The 19,739-nt window shown below is 33.9% G+C and overlaps 3 protein-coding genes and 1 non-coding gene across 7 annotated transcripts in view; 1 reads left to right on the top strand and 3 right to left on the bottom strand.

Annotated features, from left to right (window-relative positions):
* LOC123311769 (titin homolog) overlaps positions 1–3,102 on the bottom strand; it is a 40,607-nt gene extending 37,505 nt beyond the window's left edge. For 2 of the 4 annotated variants that reach the window (XM_044895854.1, XM_044895856.1), the window contains exon 1: positions 2,882–3,102. The gene's annotated coding sequence lies outside the window, so the exon portion shown is untranslated. Of the gene's footprint in view, positions 1–1,259; positions 1,523–2,881 lie in introns of those variants that run through there. The other 2 variants (XM_044895857.1, XM_044895855.1) reach the window with 2 other exon arrangements.
* Positions 3,103–6,875: 3,773 nt separating this feature from the next.
* Trnay-gua lies at positions 6,876–6,966 on the top strand. Its single transcript is given in 2 exon segments — positions 6,876–6,912; positions 6,931–6,966. It is a non-coding gene; the product is annotated as a tRNA-Tyr (tRNA).
* A 1,316-nt stretch (positions 6,967–8,282) lies between these two features.
* LOC123312278 (MFS-type transporter SLC18B1-like) lies at positions 8,283–13,477 on the bottom strand. Its single transcript, XM_044896627.1, has 8 exons — positions 13,175–13,477; positions 11,114–11,283; positions 10,772–10,919; positions 10,434–10,617; positions 9,812–10,118; positions 9,652–9,747; positions 9,049–9,363; positions 8,283–8,666 (listed from the first exon to the last, which is right to left on the bottom strand). Exons 1-8 carry the CDS (start codon positions 13,280–13,282, stop codon positions 8,456–8,458), a joined length of 1,539 nt encoding a protein of 512 aa, XP_044752562.1. The 5' UTR covers positions 13,283–13,477; the 3' UTR covers positions 8,283–8,455.
* An 805-nt stretch (positions 13,478–14,282) lies between these two features.
* Positions 14,283–19,086, bottom strand: LOC123312281 (circadian clock-controlled protein daywake-like). The gene is made up of 5 exons (XM_044896631.1): positions 18,792–19,086; positions 16,398–16,638; positions 15,033–15,166; positions 14,807–14,959; positions 14,283–14,487 (listed from the first exon to the last, which is right to left on the bottom strand). The coding sequence occupies exons 1-5, from the start codon at positions 18,871–18,873 to the stop codon at positions 14,333–14,335; spliced, it is 765 nt and encodes a 254-aa protein (XP_044752566.1). The 5' UTR covers positions 18,874–19,086; the 3' UTR covers positions 14,283–14,332.
* Positions 19,087–19,739: the final 653 nt, after the last annotated feature.

Raw genomic sequence — 19,739 nt, 5'->3', positions numbered from 1 at the left:
TTTCTAAGGCGATAACAAGGCATAATTTTAAACACAACCTTCCCTGAAATTTTCGTGTTTTATGGTATTTGAAAATTGAGGATTTCGGAAATGGTATATGAAACGACCTCATATTTCATCACCTTGTTCAAGATCTCAAGAGGTCAAGGCCCTCCATTGACACCAGCAAATATCGATCTACGTATCTCCATTTCCTATTATACAGAGTGTAAATGGATAGTTGAGAAAAATATAATGTCTGCTCAACTTCATTTCTGGCAGGTACAGACCCACTCTATTTTTTGACAAGGAATCATCTTCTTCGCAACTATTCATTCACACCCTGTATTTTCAGCACCTTATTCAAGATCCCAGGAGATCAAGACCCCCCATTCTCACCACCCTATGGCTCATTTTATATGGTAATTTGGTATACGTAACAGCAGATCAAAAATTGATCTATCCCAATTCCGACCAAATTGAAAATTGAAATAATTTATTTCCACAAAATTTTCACTTTTCTCTATCATAGAATGAATCTATCGCATTTTATCAGCAGCCTCATATTCATGCGATCAAAAATGCAAGTCTGTGTGCCAGTTTTTCCGGTAGATTTTCACAGGTCAATCTCTTCATGTACCGACTATTGCCATGTTTCGGTTGATGTATCACAATGGTTCACAGGCTATTGTTTACAAGAGTCACGTGGCTCGTCATTGCTATATTCTGCCACCACGATTATCCATCGGTCTTTTTCATTCTAACAGTATTAATCTCCTTAAAAAAATCCGCATTTACTTTAACTGAAGATATGGTTCAGTTGTACCTCTTATAGTAATCAGAATCTTGATTATTTTCATGAGTGGAACGATGTACGACTGTTGTTTGCTTAATTTTTTTATACACATTATATTTCCTCTTATTGCATATCTTGCACTCCACTCTAATAACAACATTCTGTCAATAGGTTAACAAAGATCTGATATTTCATTGAGGATATATTTATATCAGAATAAAATTTTAACTGATTAAAATTAGAACGAAACTAGATATCCGATATAATATAGGAGAAAAAATCGGAAGTAATTTTTAATTTACTTGACGAAAACTAAGACAGACAATTCGAATTATAATCTTTATAACACTCGTTTTCACAGGATGTGGTCTTTATGTTTCCGAAACACAGTATTGCATGAATGCTTATCTACCGTTATGATATATTCTAATGATATAGGTATAGATACTTCCTTGGGAAGAGAGAAGTTATGAAAATGTCTTACCCTAGGTTTGAAATCCTAAAGAGTGCGGTATACCCATGAGAAATGCCAGATAAAATAATTACGCTCATTCATCAATGTACCGGAGATAAAAACAGACGTTTTCAACACTGTTCAGAACTAGATACGAAAATAAACATCTTATTTAGAAAATTGGTGACCTCTTTATGAACTAAGCGATAAAATTTGATGTGTGTTGTTCAGAGAGGGAAATATGTCTGTGCGTTTTTGATTCAATGGAACTCGGAATACATTGGAGAATTGTGGAAGAAGAATGACGAATGACTATGGAAAATGGTGATGAAAAATGTGAACCCAAACCGTGTTCATTCTGTAACAGATCCATTCAAATTTGAATTTGCATTTCGATGCATTATATTTTACAAATCTGCGAAGATGTTCTACTTCAAGACAAATCATCAACGAACTTTTAGTACCAAAATTGAGAGTGTCAACTTCTTAGGAAAGTAGGGAATTTCCAAAAAAATATGGGTCGTCTCAGTGAAAATTGTTTTCTCTATTTGACCCCATCAATCTGTTTCTCATCAATTCCATATATGACCACAAGAAAGAAGCTTGGTTTTGATAAGAACGAGAAATATTCCAGAAAAATGAATGAATTTTAACGATCTAACGAGAATGGAAGATCTTCTGAATGACCTCAACTTAGTTATCGAAGCCACAAATCAACAAGAAGGAAATTCCAACTTATGTCCCTATTATAGTTTTGGATATGAAGTGATTCCAAATACATATTCATTCATAAAATTACTGATGGAAAATAGCTTTATCCAAAAACGACATAGGTACAATGTAAAATTTGATAGTGATTAGTGATGGTGAGCAGACAAAAAAATAAAAAATTATTCCGATGCTAGGATAGACTATATCTTTGGATTTGATTAATTGGCAAATACCTTGTGAATCATTAAAGGATATCAAGGTGTCCTTGCACCTTTCTCTTCTCGAACGGTTTTCAAGTGAATTGGCAATTTAGCAGAAACAACATTGGAAACTTCATCTAAAAAAAATTTACTAGTATTCAATTCCTATTAGTAACTTAATTACACAGATACATTTCAATTTCAACAAAAATTAAGTGGAACATTTTGGTTTTACAAAGAATAATACATACTTATTCACTTTATAAAATACATTCTGAAGAATCATAAAATGAAAGGATACTGTTAAAACCTACTTATAGATGAGGGTTGAAGTTAGGGGGAGCAACAGGTGAAGAATAACTGTGAGAAGAAGCTTTTCAAGGATAATCCAACCCGGATGTCTTCGATAGGTTGAAATAATGTGATGTACAATCAATCAATTGTTGTGTTATTTTAGTTAACCGATGTATATTTGATGGAATTGTGTTAAAAATATTCCAATGGTATGTTCTAAGATTTCTGCATCTCGAAAGTGAAATACTTTCAGTTTCCTTTATATATTTTATGGAAACTGAATCATAATGAATTGAAAAATTAAGGTATTTCATAATTTTATTAATGGATATTTATAATCAATCATCAAACAAACATTTAGGGATATGAATTGATTTCGATTGTCGAAATTTCATTGTGAATGCCATCATCATATTCCAATTATTGACGGAATAATTTTCCACTTACTGGCTTCGTGGTGGTAGATCCTATAAATCCGGGAATAAAGAAGGTTCACAAAAGGTTCAACACCAACAATCACTCGAACGGTTTATGAGCTAACAGTGACGCAGGTCACGATAGGTTAGATGACGTTCACTAACTGAAGAGTGCTCAGGTAATGCCGGTTCACCTGTTTGAATAAGCAAGGTGGGGCAACGATCTGACCAGCACAGTCTACCAAGACACCAACGTTGGTATTGGTACCATGGGTCTAGTCGGCCAAGAGAATCTTGGGAATCACACAGGACTTTTCCTCGAATCGCTATCGCGTTTTGCGGTCTTTCCGTTCTTACGTCGGAATCGGGATTCGTCAAGATGAACAACATTTGTTCCAGGTATAAGAGGGTCTACCCATATGGTAATGTACCATTTGGTTCCACTTGAGTATACTCTCCGCACCTATACCTATGTTTCTGGTTCAGCTCAGGAACATTTCTGATTCGAACAAGCTTAAGAAGTTTTTTGCTAGTGACCAGAAGTGTAACATTCAATTTTTTCTAGAATAGATTTAATCAGGATACGAAAGAGAGGATCAAAAACCTTCAAAGAGTGTTAGAGTAGTTTTTCTCTCAATAAAAATAACCGTAGATGGAAATGTGATACATATTCTGAAAGAGCAACTCTTCTAGTTGAAAATATGAAAATTTTATCGAGCTCGATGAAGCCGTTCGGTCTTGACGATTATTTAAGTGATTCCATCTTTTTGGAAATATTTCGATAGTCACCGTTAGAGTAGTTTTTCTCTCAATAAAAATAACCGTAGATGGAAATATGATACATATTCTGAAAGAGCAACTCTTCTACTTGAAAATCTGAAAATTTTATCGAGCTCGATGCAGCCTTTCGGTCTTGACGAATTCTCAAGTGAAATTTGCAATTTTCGAGTTGACTTCGAAGAGCTCTCTGGAGTGCAATTCTCTATTGAATCATCAACTGTTTGGTTTTCTAGAATCTTCAAAACAAATTCTATGCACTCTATATCCTAAGACAGTAATAGAACATCCTGATTTTCAGACAGAGTAGAAAATAGGTCATTTTAGGGGGGTCTAACCCCTTGCTCATTTTTGACAAAAAAAAAATTGAGATTTTCGAAATCGAGTTTTTGTGCTAGGGTGGAAGCCTAGGCAACGCTGATTATATAACCGGTAATCCCAATTGGATCAGACGAATATAAAAGAAGATATCGCAGATTGAAAATTGCAACTTTTGAAAAATGCCATTTCCAAAATGAAAATCTAAACGAACGGAGATAGGTTTTCTAAATTGCTTGCAATAGATTCGGCGAATTCGAAATCCAATATTTTCATACCAAACTTCTCAATATCTGACACTGTTTAGAGGAAAATAATTTTTTTTGTTTTTCAACTTTTCATTTTCGAGTTGACTTCGAAGAGCTCTCTGGAGTGCAATTCTCTATTGAATCGTCAATTGTTTGTTTTTCTAGAATCTTTAAAATAAATTCTATGCACTCCATATCCGAGGTCAGTGATAGAACTTCCTGACTTGTAGACAGAGTAGCAAATAGGTCATTTTAGGGGGGTCTAACCCCTTGCTCATTTTTGACCAAAAATCGAGATTTTCGAAATCGAGTTTTTGTGCTAGGGTGGAAGCCTAGGCAACGCTGATTATGTAACCGGAAATCCTAATTGGAGCACACGAATATAATGAGAGATATCGCAGATTGAAAATTGCAATTTTTGAAAAATGCCATTTCCAAGATGAAAATCTGAACGAACGGAGATAGGCTTTCGAAATTGCTCGCAACAGATTCAGCGTATTCAAAAACCTATATTTTCATACCAAACTTCCCAATATCTGACATTGTTTAGGGGAAAATATTTTTTTTTGTTTTTCCACTTTTCATTTTCGAGTGTCAAATCATGTTGACCATTTAACTTGATGCTGTCTTGCATTAACAATTCTATAATATAAGGACTGCACAAAGTTTCTTCTGTAAAATTACTTGTAGATATATATACTGAAACCCATTGATTTTTCTAACTCAAGGTATAAATACCAATTCGATTTCTTAGAAGGTATGGCAATGAAATACAAAATGTGCCATAGTAGTAAAAATAATGTCTTAGAAAAGTAACTATAGGAATAAAATAAGCTCTAAATTCAATGGGACTTCCAAATCGATTATGAAACTGGCTATTAATGATTGTATATATCGAAAAATATGGGAAATTACCTACGAAAATTTGGGTGGGTAAAGAAAGGCTAATGTTTCTTCGAAAATAAATCAAATGCGGAAAACAATGAGTTTAGTCATTAGCGTTTTAGCAGTGTACATACCTACATGATGTGAAAAATTCTGATGAGGCGTATCTATATTTTTTACATATGAATAAATAAATAGAACTAGGGTCTTCGAAATGCTTTTATCATGAAGATTTCCACCTACAATCTCCAGCGCATCGAATGCTATAGGTATATGAACCAGCAACATCAAGCAAAAAAGAGCATTCCTTTATGTAAGGAGCCTCAAGGCAATATCCTGTAATGTAAAAGTAGTCTTTTACTACCACTTACCCTCTAAAGTCGTGAACAGATCATAGGCGCCGGCGTCTGTTTATTTTAAACGGTTATTCTGCGAAATAAATATTCGATGAGATAAAGGTTCATTTTATTGAGGAGAAATATTCCTTACTCTGGAATTTTATAGCTTTTTTTTGAAAGTTTTTATGGGTTCACTCTCCCAACATTAATTTGAAACACAAAGAATAATTTTTTTTTGCAATTCACTGTCTGATGAAGGAGTAGCTTACCTACAAGATTAATGAACTATAGATGGGAAATATTGAAGTAGGTAGGCATATTTCTATCAAGTATGAATTTCTTCGTGAAAGAATAAGGCATATTTCCTCGATTTTAGAATAGAAATTATTATTGTTTATTCCTATCGATGAATATAAACTAATCGTATCTTGTTTCTGAATAGGTAGGTTTGCTTTATGAGGTCCAATTCGCAGATAAGAAATCGTGGGTGTCACCAAATAGCTGGTTGTTCTGCCATTGTTATTATCAGCACGGTAAATTTGCAATATGCAACGGAAACGTGCTAATTATGAAGTCCTTCGAAAATTTTCATTTGTGGAATGGGACTTGAGAAGTTCTAGGAAACTATATTCTGATGAATTATGAAATTAATACCTGTAGATACTACTACCGTGAGCAACATCAACATTGATGCATGACTATAACAGAGCATCAAAATTATCAACTATCATTGAAACTCCAGTTGGAATAAAAATATACCGAGACATTTCGAGAAGTTCAATAGTTACAAAGTAGGTACCTATCTATTTTCAACTTTACTTTCGAAGAAAAAACAATAATAGAACGAATAATTCGGCTTAAAATGCCTCGAAAATGAATAGAAGAAGTAAGTAATACAATTCTTCAAACATTCAGGGAAGTGAATGTACAAGAACAATTCATCATATTACTACATAAATGAAATATCTTCGGTATTCACAAATTATTTTGTAGAAAAATGCCCCAACAGGTCTATGTTATTGTGCATTACGCAATTCTCCATGTATAATTGGGTAGGTATCTCAGTCACCCTCTGCGAGGATTGGAGGGTAGTCAAGTTTGATTTGAATGGCAAACCGAACTTTTGCTTGCTGAAGAAGCACGTTTGTCGTTTTGACGTTTTCGATAACATTTCAAAAATATCAATCACCCCTAAATTGGATTTCATTGAACATTGAACTCAGAAGACATAAAAAAGTGATTGAATCCTAATTCAATGAAGGAAATGGTGGGATTATAATGAATTCCTATGAATTAGAGAATAGTTGATTTTCACATCAATGAAGGTTCTTAGATAATTCTAAAGACTTACAAGTATCTTCAGTTTTATTAGTTTACCCAAAGGGTATATTACATTATACTTATTTACGCGAATACTGTACCACACAATATACTAGTGATATCCCTCAACAGTCAACAACCTTCGATAGCTCAGTTGGTAGAGCGGTGGACTGTAGAGGAAGCAGATCTTGGATATCCATAGGTCGCTGGTTCAAATCCGGCTCGAAGGAAATTTTTTTATCTCGTTAATTTTTATAGACAGATTATAATTATCATTACCCGAGTATTATTATCTATTGTTTATTAGACGAGAATTATGATGAATAGGAAAATTGTTGTATACAATATTATAATATTTCGAAAGAGCAACCCTTCTAGAAGTAAATATTTGAAAAAATATTTCTCTCAAGTCCTCAAAGGGCGGCCATAGTGTACGTACTTGCACACTACTTACGACAGTATATATTATTCTTTTATATTCACTCGTAAAACGTTTTCTGTAAAAATGAATGTCTCTGAATCATCCCCTTTCTTCAGCTGACATCCTCTAAAATGAACATTACCTACTCACATCCTTTTTAACCATAAAGGCGTCTGTCGCCAATAATGTGAATTGAGAAAATAACTTTCGCACATCCGGTTTTTATGAGACACTCTATTTACTCACCAGTCAAAAGTGACCAAACCTGAAGTTGCTTTTGTATTGTTTATTCTGATTATGCACTTTTGGAATCCAACAAGAGGGATAATACTGAGGATAAATAGATGGAACTTGGTGATATCCAAAAACGATCTTTAAAACTGGTAATTGACAACGTTTTATGTTTTTTTGGAAAAATGAATTTATCACTTGGGTGTTCTGAAATTATATGGCAGCAAAATGAAATTTATTTTGGAATTTCATGAACCACAGTTTCAAAAATTTGGTTATTTTTATGTTCATTCCTCAATATGGGATATAAAACTGATGGAAGTTGAAATGAGGACCCATTTGGTTCTTTCGCTTGAAATTTACATGTCACTTTTTCCAATTAGACATGCTCTTTTATTTGCTACAAATATGAATCCAAGAGATAGCCAACTATTCAGCCTTTCGTTGAATTTCAAGAAAATCCAGAAAAGGCGTACTTCAGTCTCGTACGAAAGCAGATTTCTCATTCTTAATGAACATGCACGAATTATGAAAGCATCTGTATTTCCTCATGAAGTCTGCTGCATTAATCTCGAAGAATGAGGAAAAGAAATTTGCTGTTAATTAGGCAGACATCGGAAGTCTTCACTCATCGAGCACCTATCCTCATAACAATAAGTCTTATTTATGGTAGTTATTGGAAAACTTAAACGACAGGTGACTCACGGCCGGACTAGATAAATTAATTAATTAGGACATGGATGAATTTCTCGATGGAATTTTTGAAGGGAAAACTGCTTTAGCTGCATCGTATACTTTTTATGGCAATGAGGAGGAATATCTAAATTCATTTTCGTATACTGGTGGGAATATGCAATCAAATTCTCTTTTCTTCGTGAAATTGAAATAACAACATACACTTCTAGATTTATTCGGAGTGTTACTATGTAAAATCTATATCCACATATCAAAGTACTTTCCAACATGTAGTCAGAAACTGAAATCGAGTTGTTCGAACTTTCAAAGTAGTAAAAACTGATTCATTTTCATAATTTAAAATTGGGGAAAAGAGCTAGTCCACCCCTTCCTCAAGCGACACCCTGCAGGTACGATGTAGCATTTTCGTTCCTCTCTCTGGCATCGACCGTTCCATAGCTGCGGCTGTACGGACCTAGGGTTAAACTGCCCAAATCTCTTGTAGGCCAAGCTTTGCTCTTGTAGCTGTTGCATGCTATCAAGCTGTTCATTGCTGGTGGTCTGCTTTGCTCGATTGAAATTCCGTTCACGATGCTCCTAAGGCTGAAAAAATCAAGCGAACATCTTCAGTTTTTTTGTTAACTGTGCTTTAATTGCCTGTGAAGTCATGAATACTTTGATATATTCTTCATATACTATTTCATATATTATTAAATTTTCATTTTTAATACGGAGTCATCTACAAATATTTTAACACATTTTTGAGATCAAAAGAAACACTTTTTTATATCATTCTTTTCCTCATTAAGTTCAAGATGTATATAATACCTAGGCCTAATAATCTGGCATTACGTTATTTCATGAGTGAGAATAATGAATTAATTTTTCAATAAAGTACTGTAATCTTGAAGAAACTCCAACGTTTTCACTATCGGGTGCCATGGTACGAAAAATCACAATAAGGAAATTATTATCGTCCCCATACCTCTTCACGCTATCTGTAATGTTAGCTGGCATGGATTTTCCTCTCGTTGTCGAATCATCCATGCTCGGTACCAATTTCTCGTCTTTCAACTCGACATAATTAGGTTTGGAACGTTGGATTACCATGAAGACTGCTACCATCAAGGCAACGATCAGGTGTACCCCTACAATAAACATACTGGCCTGGCGAAAACCTACACTATCATATAGTATTCCACTGATGGAGGGTCCTATGAAGGCTCCAAGCGCGAAGGTGCTCGTCCATAGCCCAGAGACCAAACCATAGGTCTCGATGTTGTTAGGAAGTCCATTGGCACTGTCGGAAAATTTTCATGATATTTCAAAAATTTCGAATGGGGTCAGAGTTTAGCTAATGAGACGAGTTAATTCAAGGTAATCGAAACATTTTCGATTGTGAGTACCAAGTGTTGACATCCCAATCTTTCTTCAATTCAAAGTCTTTTTAAATGTATATTTAAAAGTACCTTCACTGAAATACCTGATGAATATACATATAGGCTTCCCATCATACACTTAAAATCAAGTTAAAGTGATCATGGTTGCAGAGCATATAAGAAATATTTCTTCACCATGAGATACTCACATACTCGTCCTGAGAGCATCAGAAAATGATGCCACCAACTGAGAGCCCATCCCTAAACCATGCAGGACAAGTCCAACTATCGTCATCCAGAGGGTTCTGGAGCAAAAACCATGTAGTTAAGTCATCCACCATCACCTAACTCTAAATGGTTGATACTCACGTTTCGTACGGAATGAAAGGTGCTGGACCTATCAGACAAAAACCTGCTGCCACGAAGAGACAACCCAGCATGGTTACGTATTTCGGATGCATGAAGGAGTCGCACAACCACCCGAAAACTGTTGAGGTAAGGGCGTAGGTTCCTCCGTTGATGACGAACATCACCCCCAAAATCATCGGAGACAGCAAGAACTGGCGGAGATGTGGCTCCAAGGTTGCTTGTAGGAATCCAATCGACATGCTCGTTACTATGATACTACACGTGGCTAGCAGGACCCCAGGAATTTTCAAAACAGTCGTCATCGATTCTGCAGATTTACATGGTTATTTAATACGAGTAAATGGTTCGATGTTCGAGGAACAGGTTGGTAAGTAGAAGATTGATCTTCTAAAGAAAATTTGGTGAACACTTTCGGAGGAATTGTGAAATACTGATAATAATATACGCCGAGGAGTCAAAAGCATGTGACAGCCTCCATCATAAGAAATGTATGGAGTTAGAAGCAGCGTGCTGACGTATAGGTTCAGGGTTATCGGACAGGAAACAAAGAACAGCTGCTTTGGAATGAGTAAAAAAGGTGTATTTCTTCATAAAAGTTATAGAGGTTTGTACATGTACTCACGTGGTGTTTCTCTGTCCACTCCTTCCTCGTATTTAGGCAGGACAAAGGCGGTCAAAACAGCAGAGGCGAATAAAGCTGATCCCATAACAGCAAATGGCAGGGTATAGCCTCCAAGTTGGAATAAGGCTCCCCCAACTGTCGGACCAACAATTAATCCGAAACCGAAACATGTTTCCAAAGATGCCTGGGTATGAAAAAATAAATTTTTATTTCATGATATCTTCCATTATACCAACTCAATTCTATAGAGATACTCTTGAAATGTTGACGACATTCCGGGCAAACAAATTTTATTTGTAAGATAGCTTAGAAAGTATTGAGGGTGGAGTACAACTTACAAAAGTGATTGCCACATTGTTGGGGAATTCTTTGGCTATGATTGCAAAACTGGCTGTGAGAAATGCGGCATTTCCCAAAGCCTCTATTATTCTTATGGTGAAACTAAGAACTATGAAAGGAGTATGTCCATGTATTCTGTCAAGAAGGCTGAAAAAATAAACGAAAGAAGTTGTTGAACATCAAATATGCTTCATATTGATATTATTGATATGAAATATCCGTGCTGAATCAATAGAATCGTGGACTGCATACCATATTAGAGATATACCCCTTCAAATGGAAACGATCATGTTTGTGAGAAAATTTAATCAACTCTACCATCGTCCATGACGTATACTTACCCAAATAAAATTGCACAAATTCCAGTCGTATATATACCAGCGTTAAAAGTTACTTTAGCTCCGATCCTATTGAGGTGTTGACCATAAATTGGGCTTATGATAAAAACTACCAACTCGAATACTCCAAAAACGAATCCATATTCAGTTGCAGTGCATCCTTTTTTCTCAGCCTGAAAGTTAACACCATTCTACAGTCTTGTCTTTTGGCCGAAAAATAAATACATAATATCGTGACAATAAAAAGATTTTTTTCAGTTTCAGAATATGGTGGATGCGGCGTAAACATGATGATTTTGAACTGAAAATACGACTAATAAAATTTCGAGGAGACATATTGAAATTGGTTTTCGGTTTTTTACTTCACGACATCCTTGTAAAATTCATTGAATAGACCATTTCTGAGGTGGATCTCATTGTAAATTATTTTGGGCCAATAATCAACCATCTACAATAATTATTATGATTTGATTTTTGCCCTTTCTGTATTCCAAAGATCTATTTATATATTCGTAGGTACTAAACTCTGATTCGAATGGATGCTAGAAATATTGGAACAAAAAATGGATATCTTCCAGTCTCATGCCTTATATTACGATTAAATGCTTATCAAAATCGAACGCCTCATTCGAATATTACAAACAAACTCACACCACAATATCATAATAGTTTTTAGATATCGATTTGTACATTGTACTTAACAAGTAACGAGTGCCAATAATTCGTTTTATAACAAAAATGTAAAGTACTCAAAAAATTGATTTTTTTTTTGTTGATTTCACGGAATACCTAGGTCGAATCTCGAATATTTTCGATTTAAAATTACAAGGGTGCATTCATTGCGGGGTACGATCAAATTGTAGTAAACTAATAAAAGAAACAGATGTCACAGTGATAGTGAAGAGGTTATCTGGAATTTTGTATCTTCAGAAAGATACACTTCGTCAGGAGTAAAAACTAGAGAAGGATTCGCCTAATAAAGAGCAATTTTCTGAAGAGAATAGGATTAAAGAATCAAAGTCTGATGATAAATGTATTAATTTGACCCCGGCCGGTACATTGAAATTCCTCATGATTTACGAAAAAAGATTTGTATGAATGTTTGCGAGATTATGGAATAATTCTCTTGAACATGAGAAATAGAAATTTAGTTCATTATTACATCACTCAATCCAGAAAATCACCGAAAAGTATAGAGTTAACGAAAAGTTACTGGGAATACTCATTGATAAGACCCTTTTTGGCCATTTACATTGAATTGATCCTGTTTGTTCTTTCGAATCATCTTATAAAATAGATCACAGCTATGTTATTAGCAGAAACAATCAAAATAATGATTTCAACATGTGAAATTTGCGCTCAATGTTGTGTAAATAAAACTGCAAATAATCTACACATCAATTAATTGACATATTTGGAAAGTTTGATTGACAGATCTATGATATTTCAATTCATTTTCAATAGATTATTCAGTTTTGATTTCAGGAAGGTTATTGTGCCATCAAGTCATGGCAGATGAAGGTCTTATATTGAACTTAAATAATAAGTTCTCAATGAAATTTTATACGCGTCCTCTATTCCAGAATATTTTGCGTTCCTCGTTATTTGAATTATGAGTGAGATCCTTTGAAATTTGTTTTATTCAATTCCAATGAATATTTTCTTTTATTGAATTAAAAATTTTTCTTAGCAGACTAAATGAAAAACAGAAATATTTATGTAGGCCAGCGATTTGCTTGCTATTATCAGTGGATAATAGAATTTTTCCATTCACAATACGTTGAATCATCTAATTTCCAGTAATAAAATAATGATTTTTTTGAAATCTGATGAGAAAAAATAATATTATCTCAATTAGAAATGTCAGAGTATCGAAAAGATCTTCATCGTATTCTCCAGCTCTTGTTTTTCAACAATTTTCCTTCCTTGAGACCATATTTACCTATAGATTTGTCTCAAGGAATAGACATTTCTTGTATTTCAGAAAACTTTCATTTCCTTATTTCTTAAGGAATACAATTTTCAGTGAAACTAAATACCTTCAAATAGGGGATTTGAACTTACTTCTTGAGGATAGAATGGAGCTTGGAGCGAAACACAAATTGCGTTGCAAAAATCAGCAATTCCAATAACAATCAACGTCAGCCATTGTCGTTTAGTGAAGTCGGCCATTTTTAGTCTTTATACACAATCAAAAACACAAAAAGTCAAAAGATACAATAAGTCACTGGGCACAAACAAGATTGAAACAGAACTCAACAACACATAAAAAAATTCGAAAGTTCCATAAATATAAGATAATTATTGTAGAAAAATTTTCGGTTGATCATAGTGAACATTCAACAGTTGCATCTTCGGATGGATTATTTCAGATGACTGAAAAAAATATCATGTGGTCAACTCTTATCACATCGTTAAGATTGCTGCGAATTCAAAGTCGATTTTCTTCGATTTGTTCAGAAGTGAGAGGGGTGCAGTTCAAAGATTATGTGAGTTCATGATTTGTTATTAAATGATAAAAGTTATTGTCGCCAGTTCGAAGCCACAACTAGGCGTAATGGTTTGTTTTCACCGAATTGTCGTTACGTCAGGAATGTTCTCAAGAATCTCAAGTATTCTTATTCCCAAAAAAACAGTAGATACAAATGGTCTAGAAATAAATGCTTCAATAAAAAATTAATTCCAAATCCAATTTAGTCTATTCGCATTTTTTTAGGGTACTGTTAGTGAACAATATTTGGTCAATATTACCAAAAAATTTCAGTTTCAATAATACACAAAGTACTTTGAGAATTTTTATTAACAACAGCAACAACAAATGAGAAGAAAACATTTTCATTACTTCTTGTCCAAAGGGAATAATATAGAATACGTTCCTCAATATTCTTTTTCGATAATAAGATCAATTTAGAGACCACGAATATTCTCGAACAGATTCTACGAATACTATTCAAGTTATATTGGTAAAAAAATTTCCTCATTTCATTAATGAATTCGATATTTTTTCGGTGTCCATTCAACTTGAAGACTCTACTTGCTTTATTTCAAATAATTTCCCTTGTATTCCAGCACATCTATATAAATCAAATGAAATTATTTCTGTGTAACTATATTATTTACAGTGGCATTCCAATTACTGGGCTTTGATTCCTTTATTTATATTACTCTATCGAACTTAGCATAACACATAGATTTCAGTCATGATGTTACATAGTAACATCTTCACGCATCTGGTAACCATACCTTCAAAGGAAGTCGAAGAAATGCTGCATTCAAGAAAGTTTTGAAATGTTTAGCTATAGCTGTGGTCGCTGCTGGTTTCATTTCTTTGATGATTTCCTCTGAGTTGTTGTTCAGGAATTGGTTCATTGCTTCGCCTACAAAATGTTCAATAATTTTAATATGTTTTGACAAAAACTGAGCTTCCATGTTGGCTTAAGACTGCCCTAAAACCTCAGAAGCCCTATCAATTGACAAATGGTGACATGATGTCAGCTGACTCACTAATCTGTGTGTACAGCCGTAAATGGTCTTAAAAATTTGTTCCAGAGATCACATACGTTAGGAAGATGAATTGAAAGTCATCAGAATTTTAAATGTGAAAATAGGCATCCTCAGAATGTACCTACTTATACATAAGCAGTTTTGTGGTATCTTTAAAAGTGTCTGCCTCATTCAGAAAATAATATATCTTACCTATCACATTTCCATGATTTATAATATCCTTTATTCTGAATCTACTCTTGCTGAATCGGAAGTCAACAAACATTTTGTCTATTTTCATGAACCTCACGCCCTCCTTGTTTTTTATTTCCTTTCCGTATATTTTTGCGGCAGCATCTATATCCACTGAAATATCCAAAAAAACTCAAAGTCTAATTCTGTTAAAGATCACCCGAGTTGTTATCAATTATCAACTCACAAAATATTGCCCAGAAGTCACCCTTAGATCTAACTGGAAAGAGAAGAACGTTTCCATTGACGTCATATTTTCCTCTTATTTCTATCCGTGGTAACTTAACACCTAATTCAATAGTATATCGATCAACATCGGCACTGAAAAATGAAGAAAATTTGTCTTTTACAATGCAAGCTTTGGTATTGTCACTGAATTTAAATATCATAGAACGCTGAATTTGATATACAAAATTGAAACCCAGACTGATGATAGTGGTTATTGATGTCCTGAGCATCTTTAGTGAAAAACTTCCTAGTTAAACATTTTCACTACTCAATTTTGATTCAGTCCAATCCATAAAATTACCAAACGAAGTAAAATATCAAAGTAAAGAACTATAGTATACGAATACACCAGATGCATATCCTTATGCATTTCACAGGTAGATGTTTTGCACACTGAAAATATTGTCAGGACTTTAATATGGTAGACGCCTACCATAGAGTACACGACAAGTGTAGAAAGTCTCATTGTTAAATCGATCATGTGTTTTCTCTAGAGCAGGAAAAATACAAAAGCTAAATATATGACAATAATTATCCCTTACAATGATAATAAGAAGAGGGCAGCTTTGCAACCTGAGGGTACTGATAATCTCTAAAACTCCTACAACCTTACCAAGTACAAGGTCTGTCGAGTCGGTATCTCCCAATAATGCGATGATGTTCTTTTCTTATCAATGTCACCTTGCGACAGACAGAAATACTTGTAGTCTAATTTATATTCAATCGAGCGTATCATCAAACAGCAAGGACTGCGAAGAACCGATATCGCATAAAAAATATGTCACACTAGTCCTTGACATGCTCTATACAGTTCGTCTACAGAAATCATCATCTGTCTTCGCAGATAATGCACCTCATTTGAATTCCACACACTGATTTGATCGAAATTGGTAACTTTTGACGTGTGGTCAAGGTGGATGAAAGACGGACATTGAAAGGGTTAGTGATTTATTTGACATTTTTGCAAATAGTCGATTTTAAGTTTTGAATGTAGGATTCTTAAATCCTAAAATGTTATGCATAGACTATTTTTTGAAATTTCAATGGCGATTAATGAATACGTTACTGGACCCCAGAAGGCTATGACTATAAAAGCAATTACTTCTAGGAAATAACATCACATTGAATTCGAAATTATGTTCTATCTATCAATTACAGAAATTAAAGAGAAATTATCACACTGTTTTCAGAAGAACAGGAATTGACGCTTTATGTCTGTCCAAATTTATCTTATTACTCACGATAAGATATCTCTTTATCTACATGTAGGGAGACATAACAGATTGCTTGAAGAATAACAAAATAAATTCCCGAAAATACTCACTTTACTGATTGTATCGAATAGTTACTTGCTCCTCCTGCGGTGACGTTGAAAAAGGAAGCTCTTATCCTGAATGGTCCTTGGCCATTCTCAATAACAATCCTTTCAATCTTGAAAGGATCAATGCTAGGAACGTTGATATCTTTTATACCATTGATTAAGTAGGGCCTCAAATGGTTGAATGTATTTGTAACACATTTATTTAGCTCGGGATCTGATTTGTAACAAGGAATTATATACTCCGCTGCAAAAAATAGTTTTTATTTTCGTATACATTTGCCAATGGTTAACAAATAATCCTTTCTGCGAAAGCCTATTCGCAGAATCGCATCGATTTTGGGTGATAGATTTTTATATTTGCCAATAATGGAAAATTAAAAGAAACTGAAGAGTGTAGAAGGGAGTTTGTACAATTCATTGTTTCATAAGACTATTTACTGTGAACAACAATGACATGGTATAAACGGTTCAATGATGAGAGAATTTTAGACGTCATTAAAATATACAGGAAATCACTTGAGTGATCTAGTGACCTTAAATGCCTAATTGGAACATTGCGTGGCTCACTTCTTCATAACTAGGTAAAGATTACATAAAGAAAGACGAGAGTGAAAGTAGCAATATATGCTCTCTCTGTGACATATGATGGTTTGTATGCAAATTTCAGGATCGGATCAGACATGATTCGTTAACAAGAATTCTGCTTAGGGTAAATCTGGATGAAATTCATATTTTTTTTTTGATGTACGTTTTGTTTGAAGTCTTAATTAAACTTTGTTTTTCTCATTAGTCTTCTTTATCTTTTAAGGCTTCTCTTATTTTTCTCGCACAAAACACTCCCCTTTACATTTCTCATTCTATACCAGTTTCTAATGCAGCAATTTCATTCTAAATAAGTGTGACAGTAAGGACATCAGATTTGGTCATGTGTAGGTTGTTTTTTTTTTGGCGTAGCAAAAAATATGGCTATTCATTAGGTACCTATATATGTTATATCCCATCACAAGACAACTGAATGAACTTTGAGACAAAAGAGACAATAATACATATAGGAGAGTTGAGAACAAGAAACAAGTTGAGTATTTCTTCCGAGTATAAAAATAGAAAAAAAAAAGAGAATCTATATATTATTAGTTCTGAAAAAAGCTTCCAGAAGTGTTTTTGATTAGAGCTCCGTTGAAAAAAATATTTTCAACCACAGAACCTAAACCAAGAAATATGGTTCCTAGATATTCAACAGGACATTCTAGTGTAAACTAGGCAAATACGGAAGGTACTTATCGCGGAAATGATGTAAGGATTATGCAATGGACATTACTGACTTTGCTTGATTGAAATTATCGGTTCTTGTCCCAGAGGAGGGTATAGGCACAGTATTTACCGAGAAAGATTTCACGTTAGTTCAATTAGTTAGAATGATCAGAAATAATTGCAGAATTTCTGGTTCAATTAAACAAGGTACATATCAGTATAGGATGTTTTCAGACTTCGTAGGATCATTGTCAAAAACTGCACATTATTGACATAATTATCGGAGAGGTCAATTCTGTGTGCTTCACCTGCAATTTTTAGAGTGTATTAAATTTTATACCATCGTGATAAACACATCAATTATGAGATTTTAAAGGGTTTGATTCTGATTGGTTTTTGAATATTACAACAAAAAGAAATACGAGAGAAAATCTGATATTTAACATGAAATCATAATGTGAATTGAAAACTTAAATTGTATCGGTATTTTCCTTGATTTAAGTTTTTTATATTATACTGATACTTCAATCAATGATATTTGTTTCAATATTGAGAAAAAATTCAGATAACAGCCAATAACTGCTGAACTACCAAGTAGATTCAGCCTATAACCCTACTGGCGTATTTGAACCTTATACCATTGTATATATGTATGTAAACCCTGAGAAAATATTTTATGGTCTACCCCGAAAATTTGAAATCCATTCTTCTAGAAGTAAAAAATCGAATGCCTAAAACTTATGCGCATTGCATATTTCATTAAAAATTTATTCGAGAAGATTGGAAGTATGCTGACCGGCGAGCACACTTTTTTTGATGAAAAAAAAAAAAAACTATTATAAAATAAAAAATGGCGAATGAAAGAATTTCAAAATGCTCTTTTTCGACAGTTCTGTGTGAAAAGTCTGATTTAATAGTCCTATTTCTACTGATAACTTCAGGGCAATAAAATAACCTACTATACGTTGTATATTTGAACATTTTCTTAATAATATTCCGAATGTAAGATGTGTTAACGACAAGTAGAAATGCAGACTCATTGGATGTCCTGGTGGAATTCAATGAATAGTAAAAAAACGTTTAGGATAAATTTGTAACCAAAAAATATTTTTTCTTCGATATAAGAAAAATCTTCACTCCACTTACGTGTATCTGGGTGTTCCGTAACATTTTCTGAAGCAACTAAACAAAAGAGGAAAAACGAAAAGGCACCTTTGATGTAGCACATTTTGAATTAGCGCCAAAAAGATCACTCAGATGGAGACAGTTTCGCAGTGTTGACCAATTGAAGTTGTGTTTATTTTACTAGTACATTTCACAGGTGCGTCAACGCAGTTGGAGAGTGCAAGTACTTTTATTAGGAAAGTAGCATGCAACATATTACACTTTAGATATATAAGGGTAGGGTAATGGACAAATTGCTGAAGAATTGTCTAGTAGGGATAACAATGCTATATTCATCAATACGCCTTCACATGAAAGAATTACATAACGTAGCCTTTATCAAAATTCGAAGTGACATTCTTGCATGCATAGGTGAGTTCATTGGAGATTCTCAGTTGAGAATAGATAGACCATTCAGTATATTTTCTTCTGCTAATCAACTGACAATGTATACTACGGAGAGAATCCGCGTCTATATCCTGCCTTTTATACATTATTGATTCCTAGATTTGCTGAAAGCAACTTCTATTTTCTTTTCATTGGAATACCCACATCAAGGAAAATCTGACAATACATGATAGCTACGAAAAACTTTTGGGGGTAAATCCTTTTCTGCACCCTGAACTCATAAGCAGTTCATGGAACTTTCAAATAATTATTATACATTACGTGGAGAAAGAATCAAATAAGAATTATTCGAATGTATTTATTTTGTTTGTGGAAACAAAAGGAATTAGTTTTCTATGGATCCTGATACGGGGTTCTCTATATATCCTTCCATTGAATTACCATACCTTCATTATCTAATAAACTATATAAATCGAATATTAAAGAGAGGAAATTCAATATATCCTGAAATTTCCATAGATTACATTTCATACATTCCGAGGAACTATCGGATTATGTCGGTAACTATATTTTAACTTAATT

This window comes from Coccinella septempunctata, chromosome 4, assembly GCF_907165205.1.
Source record: "Coccinella septempunctata chromosome 4, icCocSept1.1, whole genome shotgun sequence".
Classification (NCBI taxonomy): Eukaryota; Metazoa; Arthropoda; class Insecta; order Coleoptera; family Coccinellidae; genus Coccinella; species Coccinella septempunctata.
This window is presented reverse-complemented; position numbering and strand designations above follow the sequence as displayed.

Coding starts and splice junctions, on each gene's coding strand:
- LOC123312278 (XM_044896627.1), bottom strand. CDS start 13,282: ATGGCCGACTTCACTAAACGACAATGGCTGACGTTGATTGTTATTGGA. Junction 11,284..13,174: donor CTCCATTCTATCCTCAAGAA/GTAAGTTCAAAT, acceptor GTTAACTTTCAG/GCTGAGAAAAAAGGATGCAC. Junction 10,119..10,433: donor AGTGGACAGAGAAACACCAC/GTGAGTACATGT, acceptor GTAAATCTGCAG/AATCGATGACGACTGTTTTG.
- LOC123312281 (XM_044896631.1), bottom strand. CDS start 18,873: ATGTGCTACATCAAAGGTGCCTTTTCGTTTTTCCTCTTTTGTTTAGTT. Junction 16,639..18,791: donor TACGGAACACCCAGATACAC/GTAAGTGGAGTG, acceptor TATTTTTTGCAG/CGGAGTATATAATTCCTTGT. Junction 14,960..15,032: donor TGACTTCTGGGCAATATTTT/GTGAGTTGATAA, acceptor TGGATATTTCAG/TGGATATAGATGCTGCCGCA.